Source organism: Artibeus jamaicensis, unplaced genomic scaffold, assembly GCF_021234435.1.
Source record: "Artibeus jamaicensis isolate MK-2021 breed Jamaican fruit bat unplaced genomic scaffold, CSHL_Jam_final contig_320, whole genome shotgun sequence".
NCBI lineage: Eukaryota > Metazoa > Chordata > Mammalia > Chiroptera > Phyllostomidae > Artibeus > Artibeus jamaicensis.
Genome location: NW_026521753.1, coordinates 256,234 through 270,162, shown reverse-complemented (window position 1 = coordinate 270,162; position 13,929 = coordinate 256,234). Strand labels below are relative to the sequence as shown.

The window sequence follows — 13,929 nt, the reverse complement described above, 5'->3', positions numbered from 1 at the left end:
AAAATGAAGGCCATGCTAATTGAAATAAAGGCAAATGCACAGGGAACCAATAGTGATGGGAAGAAAACTGGGACTCAAATCAATGGAGAGGACCAGGGACTTCCGCCAAGATGGAGGCATAGGTGGAGATGCCGTGCCTTTTCTCACAACCAAGTTTAGAGACAACTAAATATTAGCAACAGAAAACACAGTCAGAACACAGAAAACTGAACTTTTCGGAAGTCTGATAACAAGAAATTCTTCACCCTGACCGGTAAGAGGGGTGAAACCAGCAGCTGTAGGAGCAGGGTTGCACAGGAAAACTCGGTCAGAGGGACTCGGGCGCACAGAACCCAGGCGCAGGGTTGGACCTAGTAAGTGACTCAGCTAGCGACCTCGGGGAAACAGCAAGGGAGCCGGGCTGCGGGTTGACTGTGGTTGCGCTTTCCTGCGCAGATAGACAAGCGAGGGAGTGGGCGTTGAGACTACGGGACTGAGCAGGCCACAGGGCGAGCGGCAGCGGGAGGGTGCCGCCATTTCCCTGCTCTGACCCTGCCTCCACATACAGCCTCATAACCCAGCTAAGTGGCCCCGCCCTGATGAACTACCTAAGGTTCTGCTCCTAACCCAGCAGCAAGAAACAGCAGAGGGGGTCCCCATTTCCCCGCTCTGACCACGCCCCCATATATAGCGTCACAACCCAGCAACCTGAGAGTCCAAGGCTCCACTCCTTGTACTTCACGGGTGCAAACTGACCAAAAATGGCTCAAGAAGATCTCAAAGCCCCTATAAATCTAAGCGATGAAGAAATAGCAAAACTCTCAGACACACAGTTTAAAACACTGGTGATCAGGATCCTCACAGAATTGGTTGATTATAGCCACAGATTAGAGAAACATATGAAGGCGAAACTAATTGAAATGAATGGAATTGCACAGGAAACCAATAGGGATGAAAAGGAAACTGGGACTCAAATCAATGGAGTGGACCAGAAGAAAGCAAATAATGGCCAAACAGAAAAGAGCGAAGAAGCAAGAATTCAAAAAAATGAGGAGAGTCTTAGGAAACTCCAGGATATCTTTAAACGCTCCAACATCCGAATTATAGGGCTACCAGAAGGGGCAAAGGAACAGCCACCAGTGGAAAACTTATTTGAACAAATAATAAAGGAGAATTTCCCCAATCTGGCAAAGGAAATAGACTTCCAGGAAATCCAGGAAGCTCAGTGAGTCCCAAAGAAGTTGGACCCAAGAAGAAACACACCAAGGCACATCATCATTACATTAGCCAAGATTAAAATCAAGGAGAGAATCCTAGAAGCAGCAAGAGCTAAGGGGACAGTCACCTACAAAGGAGTTCCTATCAGACTGTCAGCGGATTTCTCAAAAGAGACCTTACAGGCAAGAAGGGGTTGGAAAGAGGTATTTCAAGTCATGAAATCCAAAGACCTACAACCAAGATTGCTCTATCCAGCAAAACTTTCATTTAGAATGGAAGGGCAGATAAAGTGCTTCTCAGATAAGATCAAATTCAAGGAGTTCATCATCACCAAACCCTTATTATATGAAATGTTAAAGGGACTTATCTAAGAAAAAAAAGTTAAAAAAACATGAACAGTGAAAGGACAGCAAACTCACAGTTATTAACAACCACACCTAAAACAAAAGCAAACTAAAAAGGACAGCTAGATCAGGAGCAGAAACATAGAAATGAAGATCTCAAGGAGGGTTAGCAACAGGGGAGCGGGAGGAGGAGAAGGGGAGAGAAGGTACAGAAAATAAGTAGCATAGACAGTAGATAGAAAATTGATGGGGGGGCAAGAATAGTATGGGAAATATAGAATCCAAAGAACTTGAGATACATGGTCATAAACTAAAGGGGGGTAATGGTGGGGATGGGGGAGTAGGGCGGAGGGGAATGAAGGGGGGAATAGAACAACTGTAATGGCATAATCAATAAAAAATAAATTAAAAAAAAAAGAAAATAAATGGAGTGGACCAGAAGAAAGGAAGAAACAACCAAAACAGAAAATAATGAAGAAACAAGAATTCAAAAAAATGAGGAGAGGCTTAGGAACCTACAGGACATCTTTAAACATTCCAACATTTGAATCAGAGGTGTGCCAGAGGAGAAGAGGAAGAGCAAGATATTGAAAGTGTATTTGAAAAAAATAACTAAGAACTTCCCCAGTCTGGCAAAGAAAGCAGACTTCCAAGAAGTCCAGGAAGCTCAGAGAGTCCCAAAGAAGTTGGACACACCAAGGCACATCATAATTAAACTACCCAAGAATGAAGAGAAGGAAAGAATCTTAAAAGCAGCAAGAAAAAAGACAGTTACCTACAAAGGAGTTCTCATAAGACTATCAGATGATTTCTCAAAAGAAATCTTGCAGGCAAGAAGGGGCTAGAAAGAAGTATTTCAAGTCATGAAAGGCAAGGACCTACATCCAAGATTATTCTATGCAGTAAAGCTACCATTTAGAATAGAAGGGCAGATAAAATGCTTCCCAGATAAGGTCAAGTTAAAGTAGTTCATCATCACAAGTCCTTATTATATAAAATGTTAAAGGGCGTTATCTAAGAAGATAAAAAATATGAATATTAAAATGAAACAAACTCAAAACTATGAATAAGCAAACCTAAAAAAAGGAAAACAAAAACAAAACCGAACTAAGCAAATAATTGGAATAGGAACAGAATCACAGAAATGGAAATCACATGGAGGGTTATCAGCAGAGAAGGGGACAGGATAGAATGGAGGAAATGATACAGAGAATAAGCATAAATAGGGGTAGGAAATGGAGAAGCCAAAGAACTTGTATGTATAGTCTATGGGCCTGAACTAAGGTTGGGGAATGATGGTGGGAGCAGGATACATGGCAGAGGAGAATAAAGGGGAGGAAAAATGAAACAACTGTAATAGCATAATCAATAAAATATAGAAATGAGTCCTAATTCTTCTGGATCAGTTTTAAAAAACCCATTTGCCCTTGCTGGTGTGTTTCAGTGGATTGAGAGCCAGCTTGCAAACCAAAATGTTGTTGGTTCAATTCTCAGTCAGGGCACATGCTGGCCTTTGGGCCAGGTCCCGAGTTGGGGGCATGTGAGAGGCAATTTATCGATGTTTCTCTCACATACTGTTGTTTCTTTCCCTGTTTCTCTTCCTTCTCCTGTCTCTAAAAATAAATAAATAAAGCATTTTTTAAAAGGGGCCCATTTATTATTTGGTTCAGTGTTTTACTGTGTGAAGTCAAAGTAGTAATGTCAGTTAATGAAGCTTCACACTTCATTGTTCACTAGTTAAAATCTATGAATGAATTAAAGAACATATAGAGGCAAGTATTAAAAGGGAAGAAATTCATTTGTAACAAATGAAATCAAATATAAAATACCTTGTGTAACATTTTTTCAAACTTCAACTTCACACAGCACCAACCAAAATCTGGTGAGTCCAACCAGGGACTTGAACACAATGATGTTTCTAAACACAGGAGGCCAAACATCAGTGAACATGACAAGCTAACTCTGTTGAGTCATATATTAGTCCTAAATTGCTTTTAAAAGAACACATCAATGAAAATAAGATGCCACCTATTGGCCAACTCACAGAATGGCAGGAATACTGTGAATAGTGAGTAATGGGCGGCATTTCAGAAGTTGCCATGGCAAATCATCATTTTTTTAAAAAAAGAAAGCAAACAATAGTATAAATCATAAATCATTTTATTTACCTTCAATGTTAAGGAAACCTGTGTGGTGAAGTGGTTGCCTCAGACCAGGCCTCAGAAGCAGAAGTGGCATACAGCACTTCAGGCTTCTGAATCTAGAGTGCTCTTCTGACCACTGTGGACAAGGAGCTGATGCAGTAGCCTCAGCTGGCAAGATGATGATACACAACTGCTTATGTTTTCAAGACTGAGTCCATGTCAATAAAGGAAGTGAGAAGTGTTGACACTTGGGAGTTTTGAGAACAGTGCCTGCAGAAACTGCTCCCATGTTGGATGTGGAGAAAGAGAAAAGGCAAGTATGCCTGTGGTTTGGAGGGAGAGAAGCAAGATCAGGGTAGGAGAGAGGGCAAGATCAAAATTCAGTCTCAGACATGCTTGGTATGAGACTCAAGTAGAGAGTCTGGCAGAAACAGGGACATAGGAATCTAAAATTCAAAAAGAGGTCTAGGCTACAGAGAGCTTTGCAAGTCACTGGGATCCAAACATTACTTAAAGTTGTAGTGCTGACTACAGAGAGAAGTACTAAGAGATCAAGTGCAGACTGAGTGAAGACAGCAACCCAACTCTAAGACACTTTACACTATAGGGTGAGGAGAAGAAAAGGAACAGATTAAGGAGTCAGGAAGAGAGCACTCAGTGAGGTGGCCAAAGCACCAGGTAGGGGATGGGTTCCAGAAGCCAAGGAAAGAAGTAAAACAAAGGAGAGGAAGAGTGACAACTGTTCAATGCTGCAGCAGGCACAGGGACTGCCATGACCATTGAGATAGGACACAACTGCAATCTCCCAGCATGCTTAGTGTTCATTAGTCTGACCATAAATAGAGATGATCTCCACTAGTGTTTCTCTTTCTGATTCACACCTGTTGTCTTCCATAGTACTCAGGAGGACAGTTTTACATAAACATTTGTCTTCAATCTGAGTTGAGGCAGCCTCTGAAGTCTAGCAAATATGTTTTCCTCTCTAGCCCTGATGGACATCCCCTAATAGTAAAAGGCAGGAGAGTGGGGTCACTTTCGCATCTGCTCCACTGGTTCCAACCTGAGTGATCCTAGGCAGTGTAATCATTTTGACTCCTAGTCTCCACAGCTATAATAGGGCATTAGTGTTATAAAGCTGAAATATGGTAAAATTCACAGCATGCCACCAAGGACAAAACCTGGAAAATAGTAGATGCTCAATAAGCATTTCCTCCTTCCTCTTTTCCTCTGCTATTAGAGGCATGCCTCGTTTTATTGCATTTCACTGATATTAAATTTTCATCAACATCAAAGCAACATCTTCCACCAGCAAATAGATTAGGGCTCACTGAAGGCTTAGATCATGGTTAGCATTTATCAGCAATAAAATATTTTAAAATTAATGTATATACATTGTTTTAATGGATATAATGCTTAACACACTTAACAGACTTCAGTAACTATTCATTTAATGTTGTCAATAGGTTCTACCATCTTAATGACATACAATGAAACTAAACTTACCATAGGCCAATTGACATACAGAAGAGTTAAGTTCCTATAATATATCATCAATATTATAATGGAACAATGTGAAACAAATGATGTTATACAAAGACATGCTGTATAGTCTAAACATAGCTTTTATGGGCACTGGGAAATAAAAAAGTGTGTGACTCACTTTATTGTGATTTTCACTTTATAGTGGTGGTCTGGAACCAAACCCGCAATATCTCTGAGGTATGCCCGTATAAACTACTGTTTAGAAAGCCAGACTTGAGGCCAAGATGGAGGTATAGGTAGACAGACTGTGCCTCCTCACAAATCCAAAATAAGGACAACAAAAATTTAGAAACAACAACAACAACAAAAACAACCAGTACTGACAGAAAATTGAACTATATGGAAGTCTGACAACCAAGAAGTTAAAATAGACACATTCATCCAGATGGGTAGGAGAGGTGGAGTTGGGCGCTGGGAGGAGAGGGGTCCCAGTGAAAAAAGCGGTGGCTGGCAGACCCCAGGTGCACAGGTGGTGGCTGGCAGACTCTGGGTGCGGGGCGGCAGCAGGGGGACCCAGGAAGGCAGCAGATTGTGGAGGGAAATGGCATGCAAGGTGGCTGGCGGAACCAGGTTGTCCCACATTTGCACACATATAAACCAGGCAAAACTGCAGAGTGAGACAGACTGCTCAACCCAGGGCCCCAACGATGGGAAATAAACCCTCAAAACACTGATTGAAAACACCCTTGGGGGTTGAGGTGCCAGGAGAGACTCCCAGCCTCACAGGAGAGTTCATTGGAGAGACCCACAGAGTCCTAGAACATACACAAACCCACCCACATAGAAATCAGCACCAAAAGAGCCCTGTTTGCTTGGGGGAAGCAGCAGAAGGGACTGAAATCTGGTGACTGAAAAATTCCCCAATCTGGCAAAGGAAATAGACTTCCAAGAAGTCCAGGAAGCTCACAGAGTTCCAAAGAAGTTGGACTCAAGGAGGAACATACCAAGACACATCATAATTACATTACCCTACCTAAAAATGAATGACAGAATCCTAGAAGCAGCAAGAGATAAAGAGACAGTTACCTACAATGAAGTTCCCATTAGACTGTCATCTGATTTCTCAAAAGAGATCTTGGAGGCAAGAAGGTGCTGGAAAGAAGTATTCCAAATCATGAAAGACAAGGACCTACATCCAAGATTGCTCTATTCAGCAAAGCTTTCATTTAGAATGGAAGGGCAGATAAGTGCTTCTCAGATAAGGTCAAGTTAAAGGAGTTCATCATCACCAAGCCCTTATTATATGAAATGTTAAAGGGACTTATCTAAAAAAAGAAGATAAAATACATGTATAGTAAAATGACAGCAAACTTACAATTATTAACAACCACACCTAAAACAAAAGCAAACAACTAGAAGAGGAATAGAACCACAGAAGTAGAGATCACATGGAGGCTTAGCAACAGGTGAGTGGGAGAAGAAGAGAGGGGGAAAAGGTAGAGAATAAGTAGCATAGATGGTAGGTAGAAAATAGACAGGGGGAGGGCAAGAATAGTATGGGAAATGTAGAAGCTAAAGAACTTATAAGTTGACACATGGACATAAAGTAATGGGGGGAAATGTGGGTGGGAGAGGGTGTGCAGGGTGGAGGGGAGTGAAGGGGGGGAAATGGGACAACTGTAATAGCATAATCAATAAAATATATTTAAAAAAAAGAAAGCCAGACTTGAGAGAAGCAGACACATGGCCAAATTGGTGTTCACCTACCTTCTTCCCCAGGGTCAAGGCCTGAAGATAAGGGTGTGGAAATGCTTACAGTACTTAAGCTTCTTTCACAGGGTCACAGAGGCCTCCCCAAAAGAGAGATTCTCCTGACATGAATCACATGAGTGGAAATAGCAAGTAAATCTTAATTAGTTCTGATCTTAGATACTGACCCCTAGGAAAACAGTCCATCTACTCCTTAGCCACCAGGTCCCTAAAATTTCCACATGAAGCCATGTATGATTTATCACTCTATCCCACTCAACATGACTGGAAGAGAGAAGGGTCCCTGGAGCCAACTACCTGCTTCACACCAAGTTTATTAGAAAGTGAATGCATTGCTTACCTTCTCAATGTCTACAAGTTCAGTCTCATAAATCTCAGCAATGGTAATGTGGTGTTTAGCTGCAATTGTAAACCTTCCCTGGGGGGATGACAAAAAAACATAGTCACCTTACTGTTTTGCCTATTTTAATGCCAACCCACTTAGAAGCAAGGAAAAAAGAATATAACACTAAACCATTTCAAGGAGTCCACCCCACAGCCACTCAAGCAAGGCAATGTCTTACCATGTCTGTGTAAATGTCGATGGCTGCATTTAAGCAGTTGATAGCCTCTGAAGCGTAGGCATTTAAGAAAAACAATGAAAAATCCATTCAGTCAAACAGGGTCCAGGTGAGCCTATCTTTCTGGCTGCTACTAGAACACTAAGGGGGTCCTATTTGGGGCAGAGTGTGGGCAGGTTGGTTAGTGAGAAGCAAACACTAATCAAACACAAATCCAGATCTCCTCACCATGCTCTCTAAACAGCAACTGTAGCCCTGCCTGGTGTAGCTCAGTGGATTGAGCACGGGCCTGTGAACCAAAAGATCGTGATTCAATTCCCAGTCAGGGCACATGCCTGGGTTGCAGGCCAGTTCCCAGCAGAGATGCATGAGAGGCAACAATACATTGATATTTCTCTCTATCCTTCCCTTCCCCTCTAAAGAAAAATAAATAAAATCTTAAAAAATAATAATAAATAAAAATAAAAAATAAATAGCAACTGCAGTGCAACTTAGGGAACTGGAACTAGAGTGGTATTGGATCAGTTACTCTTAATCTAAGAGTGAGAACTCCACCCAAGGGAGACATTGCATTATACAGAAAACAAATACGGATTGTCAACAACAATGATCATCTACATCAGCTATAACACAAATGTAAGTGAATTCCTCAGTAACATCATGTATATATGTATATATTCTTTTGGAAGACAATACTTTACAAGAAAGATGACTTAATAGGCTACTGTTCATGCAGCCAAATCAGAAAGACTTTGAAATCCTTGTGCAGACAGCTCTTAAGTGAAGTCAAGATTTTGTACAATGTTAAAGATGCTAAATTTTGGTGTGCTAACATATACACAAAAGGAAGAAAAATCTAATAAATGACAGTGTTAATAAGTATATCAATCTCCTTTTTTGTATATCTTTTAACTGAAAACTTTATTGGTGACCTGCAAATGTGTACAAGTTAAAACATGAATACTTCATATGGTTTAATTACAGCATTTAAATTTTCAAAGAACATTACATTGTAAGAAATGATGCAATTCTTTTTTCTTTTCACTATAAGTAAAGGTTAACATTGCTACAGCAAAAATGCAGGTATGAATTGTGATGAGAACCAACACATATTTGGAAACCAGGCCATATAAGCTTGGCTGGTGCATTCGGTCATTTCACTGTCCTTCAAAAATAAAGATTTGTAAATACTTTCCACCACATATACATCTACATGCATCATCTATGTTCTTATATAAAATTGATGCCCACAGGGCTGGCATTTAGGAATGCACTGAAATGAATTCTGAGTTAAGAAAAGCATTTCATGGGATGAAGGAACCAGGTCCAAAATGAAAAAGCTGGAAGTTTGCATTTTAAAACTGAGGACACATTTCCAGATAAAAGAAATTAAACTTCTGTCCAGAGAGTTTCATGAATATTTTCATTGTATCTACAGAATTTAAAATGTCTACAAGAGCTGCAGACCCTTAATTAACACACTTGACATTTTGCTTCTTAAAGATTTAGCATTCTCCACAAAAAACTTCAAAACAAAACCAGTTTTCTCTAGGAAGCATTTCCAGCCTCAAGAATATTCATGATTTTAGAATGTGTGAAGCCCACTTTTCTCTTGATAGTCTTCATAGAAGCATCTCAGGGACTCATGAGTTTGGGCATCACAGTGCTCAGGGCCTGAGTGATATGTCTTCTCCTAATGCATTTGGCTTTCATATCTTCTTCCAGCACCAGCAGGAAGGCCTCTCTGCAGACAGTATGTGTCCATTTGGAGGATGAATTCATTCAGATCGACGTCCTGACTGACTGGCATAGAGTGAAACTGTGGGTTAAAGATTTCCCTCCTTGTGGTTGCATCTGGTAAAGGCACATTAGATAATTCTATTGATTCTTCCAGGCCGCATTAATGCCTTGTCTATCTTATCTGGGTGGTTAGTAGCAGCCAAAACTGGCATGTCCTTTAACTGCTCAATGCCATCCATCTCCATGAGGAGCTTAGCCAGAACAGTCAACCACATTTCCAGCACTTGGAGAGCTGCCCATTTCAAGTTTGAAGAAAACAATGGAAGGAGCCACCATTCTTGCTTTGTGGAAGACCTCTCTAACAACTATTTCAGATTCACCAATATACTTATTCATTAATCCAGGCCCCTTTATGGGTATGAAATTCAGTCCACTTTCATTGGCCAAAGCTTTAGCAATCATCATTTTAGGGCATCCAGGTGGCCTGTACAGCAGAACTCCCTTAGGTGGCTGAACATGCATTTGGATGAAAGACTCTGGGTGCTTCAAGGGCCATTCCACAGCATGTTTCAGTTTCAGTTTGGTATTTTCCAGTCCTCCTATAGCTGACCAGGATACATTTGGAACATCAACTGCAACCTCCCTCATGGCACTGGGCCTTACTTCATTCATCACCTACAAGAAATCATTCAGAGTAATCTTCACCAACCCAGCCACCTTGCTGTCAGGGAGGTTAGGTGTTTTCTGCAGGACTCTCCACAAGGCACAGAGACCTGATTCATTACAAAGACTTTCAGGTCTGCTGCAATGTATCCATGAGTAATGTTTGCCATCTGCAGCAGGTCAGCTTCAGTGAGGACATGGGGCACCTTTTGAAGTAGTTTCCAAAGGATATCAAGCACGTCCTGAGCATTAGGAACTCAGATCTCAATCCCTTTATTGAATTGCCCAGGTCAGTGAAGTGCAGCATCCAAAGCATGAGGGCAATTTGTGGCCCCAATGACTAACATCTGTCCTTCACTTCCTTCTGAATCAACACTATCCATCAGTGTTAGGAGAGAAGCTCCAACTCTTTTTACCACTTCATTCTGAGTCCCTTCTTTTTGGGGGCAAAGTGCATCCAGCTCATCAATAAAAATAACTTATGGGTGCCACAGAGTGGCTTCAGCAAATATCTGACGTAATCTTGCTTTGGTCTCCCCATAGAATTTGCTCACAATTTCAGGACCATTTATCACAGACATACAGGCCCTGACCTCATGGGCAATGGCCCTAGCAAATCATGGTCTTCCAATGGTTGGGGGGTGGGAGGGACAGTAGAGTAGCACTCCTTTAGGCAGAGGGATTCTATAACTCTTGAAAAGTTCAAGCTGCTTGAAAGGAAGTTCAATTATTTCTCCAATTGCTCTCACCTGACCATTTAAGCCTCCTACCATGTCATAAGTTACTTTGAATTAGTTCTCTTGATCCTTTAAATTTGTATGAATTTTTTTTCTTTTTTTTAAATTTATTTTTTTAATTGATTATGCTGTTACAGTTGTTCTATTCCCCTCCTTCATTCCCCTCCACCCTACCCCCATCCCCACCATTACCCCCCCTTTAGTTTATGACCATGTGTCTCAAGTTCTTTAGATTCTGTATTTCCCATACTATTCTTGCCCCCCCCATCTATTTTCTATCTACTGTCTATGCTACTTATTTTCTGTACCTTCTCCCCCCTTCTCCTCCTCCCACTCCCCTGTTGCTAACCCTCCTTGAGATCTTCATTTATATGTTTCCACTCCTGATCTAGCTGCCCTTTTAGTTTGCTTTTGTTTTAGGTGTGGTTGTTAATAACTGTGCATTTGTTGTCCTTTCAATGTTCATGTTTTTTCAACTTCTTTTTCTTAGGTAAGTCCCTTTAACATTTCATATAATAAGGGTTTGGTGATGATGAACTCCTTGAATTTGATCTTATCTGAGAAGCACTTTATCTGCCCTTCCATTCTAAATGAAAGTTTTGCTGGATAGAGCAATCTTGGTTGTAGGTCTTTGGATTTCATGACTTGGAATACCTCTTTCCAACCCCTTCTTGCCTGTAAGGTCTCTTTTGAGAAATCTGCTGACAGTCTGATAGGAACTCCTTTGTAGGTGACTGTCCCCTTAGCTCTTGCTGCTTCTAGGATTCTCTCCTTGATTTTAATCTTGGCTAATGTAATGATGATGTGCCTTGGTGTGTTCCTTCTTGTGTCCAACTTCTTTGGGACTCTCTGAGCTTCCTGGATTTCCTGGAAGTCTATTTCCTTTGCCAGATTGGGGAAATTCTCCTTTATTATTTGTTCAAATAAGTTTTCCACTGGTGGCTGTTCCTTTGCCCCTTCTGGTAGCCCTATAATTCGGATGTTGGAGCATTTAAAGATGTCCTGGAGGTTCCTAAGACTCTCCTCATTTTTTTGAATTCTTGCTTCTTCGCTCTTTTCTGTTTGGCCATTATTTGCTTTCTTCTGGTCCACTCCATTGATTTAAGTCCCAGTTTCCTTTTCATCGCTATTGGTTTCCTGTGCAATTCCATTCATTTCAATTAGTTTCGCCTTCATATGTTTCTCTAATCTGTGGCTATAATCAACCAGTTCTGTGAGGATCCTGATCACCAGTGTTTTAAACTGTGTGTCTGAGAGTTTTGCTATTTCTACATCGCTTAGATTTATAGGCTCTGGGGCTTTGAGATCTTCTTGAGCCATTTTTGGTCTGTTCTCGCCCTTTAAGTGTGAGAAGTGGTTCCTTAGACTCCCAGGTTGCTGGGTTGTGACTCTGTATGTGGAGGCGGGGTCAGAGCGGGGAAATGGCGGCCCCCCTCTGTTGTTTCTTGCAGCTGGGTGAGGAGCAGAGCCTTAGGTTGTTCACCGGGGCAGGGCCCCTTAGGTCACTGGATTATGAGGCTGTATGTGGAGGCAGGGTCAGAGTTGGGAAATGGCGCACCCTCTGCCGCCACTTGCCGCTGGGGCTGCTGGCTCTCGTCCAATCACCCACTCCCTTGCTTGTCTATCCACACACCAATGTGCAACCACAGTCAACCCGCAGCCCTGCTCCCTCGCTGTTTCCCTGCGATTGCTTGCTGAGTTGCCCACCAGGTCCAACCCTGCGCATGGATTCCATGCGCCTGAGTCCGTCTGACCGAGTTTTCCTGTGCTACCCAGCTCTGCCAGCTGCTGGTTTCTCCCCCTTACCGGTCAGGCTGAAGAATTTGTTGTTATCAGACTTCTGAAAAGTTCAATTTTCTGTGTTCTGGCTGTGTTTTCTGTTGCTATTATTTAGTTGTCTCTAAACTTGGTTGTGTGAGGAAGCATGGTGTCTCCACCTATGCCTCCATCTTGGCAGAAGTCTTGTATGAATTTTTATAAAATTGACTCTGGCTGTTGTAGAAATGAAATAAAACGCATCAGTGTTGCACTGTGCTCCTAGACTGGCTGACTTTGGCACGCTCTCTTCAGTGGCAAGGTCCTTGTTCCCTTCTCCTTCAGACGCAAAGCAACATTCAGGGGCTGTGACTTCCTTGAGCCCGAGCCCAAGCCCACTACTGCCATCAGGACTCTGTGTGACATCTGACAAAATATCACCAGCTTTATTTTTCTTTCTGTCATCTACTGGTTTGCAGGGAATACTGCCTGACAAGGGACCCAGGGCTCATCCAGATCCAGCTAGCTTAGGTGTAAGGGCAGATCCTGAGCCAGCAGGTTCAGAGGCTGTTCCCTGTGTATCAGTGTCAGAGTGGCTCTGCAGCTGTTGCAGTACCATGCCATCTGCCTCATTCACATGCAGCACTTGCTACTTGCACAGTCATCCATAGAATGTAATGTACAGGAAGTTGCCTGGGTAAAATAATCTTGCCATCTAGTTTTCTCAGAAAACAATCAACCAGTTGTTCTTCACTGATATCCACATTTTTGTCATGGAGTGCCACGTCCATCTCCTCAGCCTGCAGCACAGTGCCCAGTAGAGGCTGGAAGTGGATGGCGTTGCTATCTCAGATACCCGCATTGTTCTGGGCTATTTCACTCAGGCCAACCTTGCCTCCAAGAAACCCGACACAGGCCAGGCTGTTTAGACCTCTTGTTTTCCATGTAAACTGGTAAGCAGCACTGGTTGACCTACTTATACATGTATTTGCAGGCTTCATAATGCTGAACCCAAGTTAAACAAGGGAATTCTGGAATTTTGTAGGAATTTCATCATCCTTTTCTAAGAAGTTGATCACCACCACAGTCCTGGTCACCCCTCCAAAGCCAGCTTCAGCACAAGTCCCTGAGGACCCTGAAGGGGAGTGAGCCACAGTGGGCGAGTGAACTGCTGTTGGGCCTCCGGGTGAGCCATTTTCTTCTTCTTGGAAGACATGATTGGAAGGCAAGCCTTAATCTTCTAATACAGTGAGTCAACACACTATCACAAAAATGGTGGTGTTTTTAATTCTGGCATTTGTTTGACAGTCCCACATTTATTGCTTCTGCAAAAGAGGCAGCAGAGTAAAAAGGCTTGACTAAAGAATAGAAAGTTGATTAACCAAAAAATAGCCCTGGCTGGTGTGGCTCAGTGGATTGAGAGCTGTCCTCCAAACCAAAGGGTGGCCAGTTCTATTCCCAATCAGGGCACATGCCTGGGTTGCACACCAGGTCCCCAGTAGGGGGCATGTGAAAGGCAACCACACACTGATGTTTT

The 13,929-nt window shown here is 42.3% G+C and overlaps 1 protein-coding gene and 1 pseudogene across 4 annotated transcripts in view; both read right to left on the bottom strand.

Annotated features, from left to right (window-relative positions):
• NAPB (NSF attachment protein beta) overlaps positions 1 to 13,929 on the bottom strand; it is an 82,839-nt gene that overhangs the window by 20,977 nt on the left and 47,933 nt on the right. For 3 of the 4 annotated variants that reach the window (XM_037148398.2, XM_037148400.2, XM_037148401.2), the window contains 2 exons: positions 7,501 to 7,547; positions 7,278 to 7,355 (listed from right to left, as the gene is read on the bottom strand). In XM_037148398.2, coding sequence (XP_037004293.1) covers positions 7,278 to 7,355; positions 7,501 to 7,547 — 125 coding nt within the window. The remainder of the gene's footprint in view (positions 1 to 7,277; positions 7,356 to 7,500; positions 7,548 to 13,929) is intronic. The other variant, XM_037148404.2, reaches the window with a different exon arrangement.
• On the bottom strand, positions 9,282 to 13,608 carry LOC119051565 (ribosome biogenesis protein SPATA5-like; annotated as a pseudogene).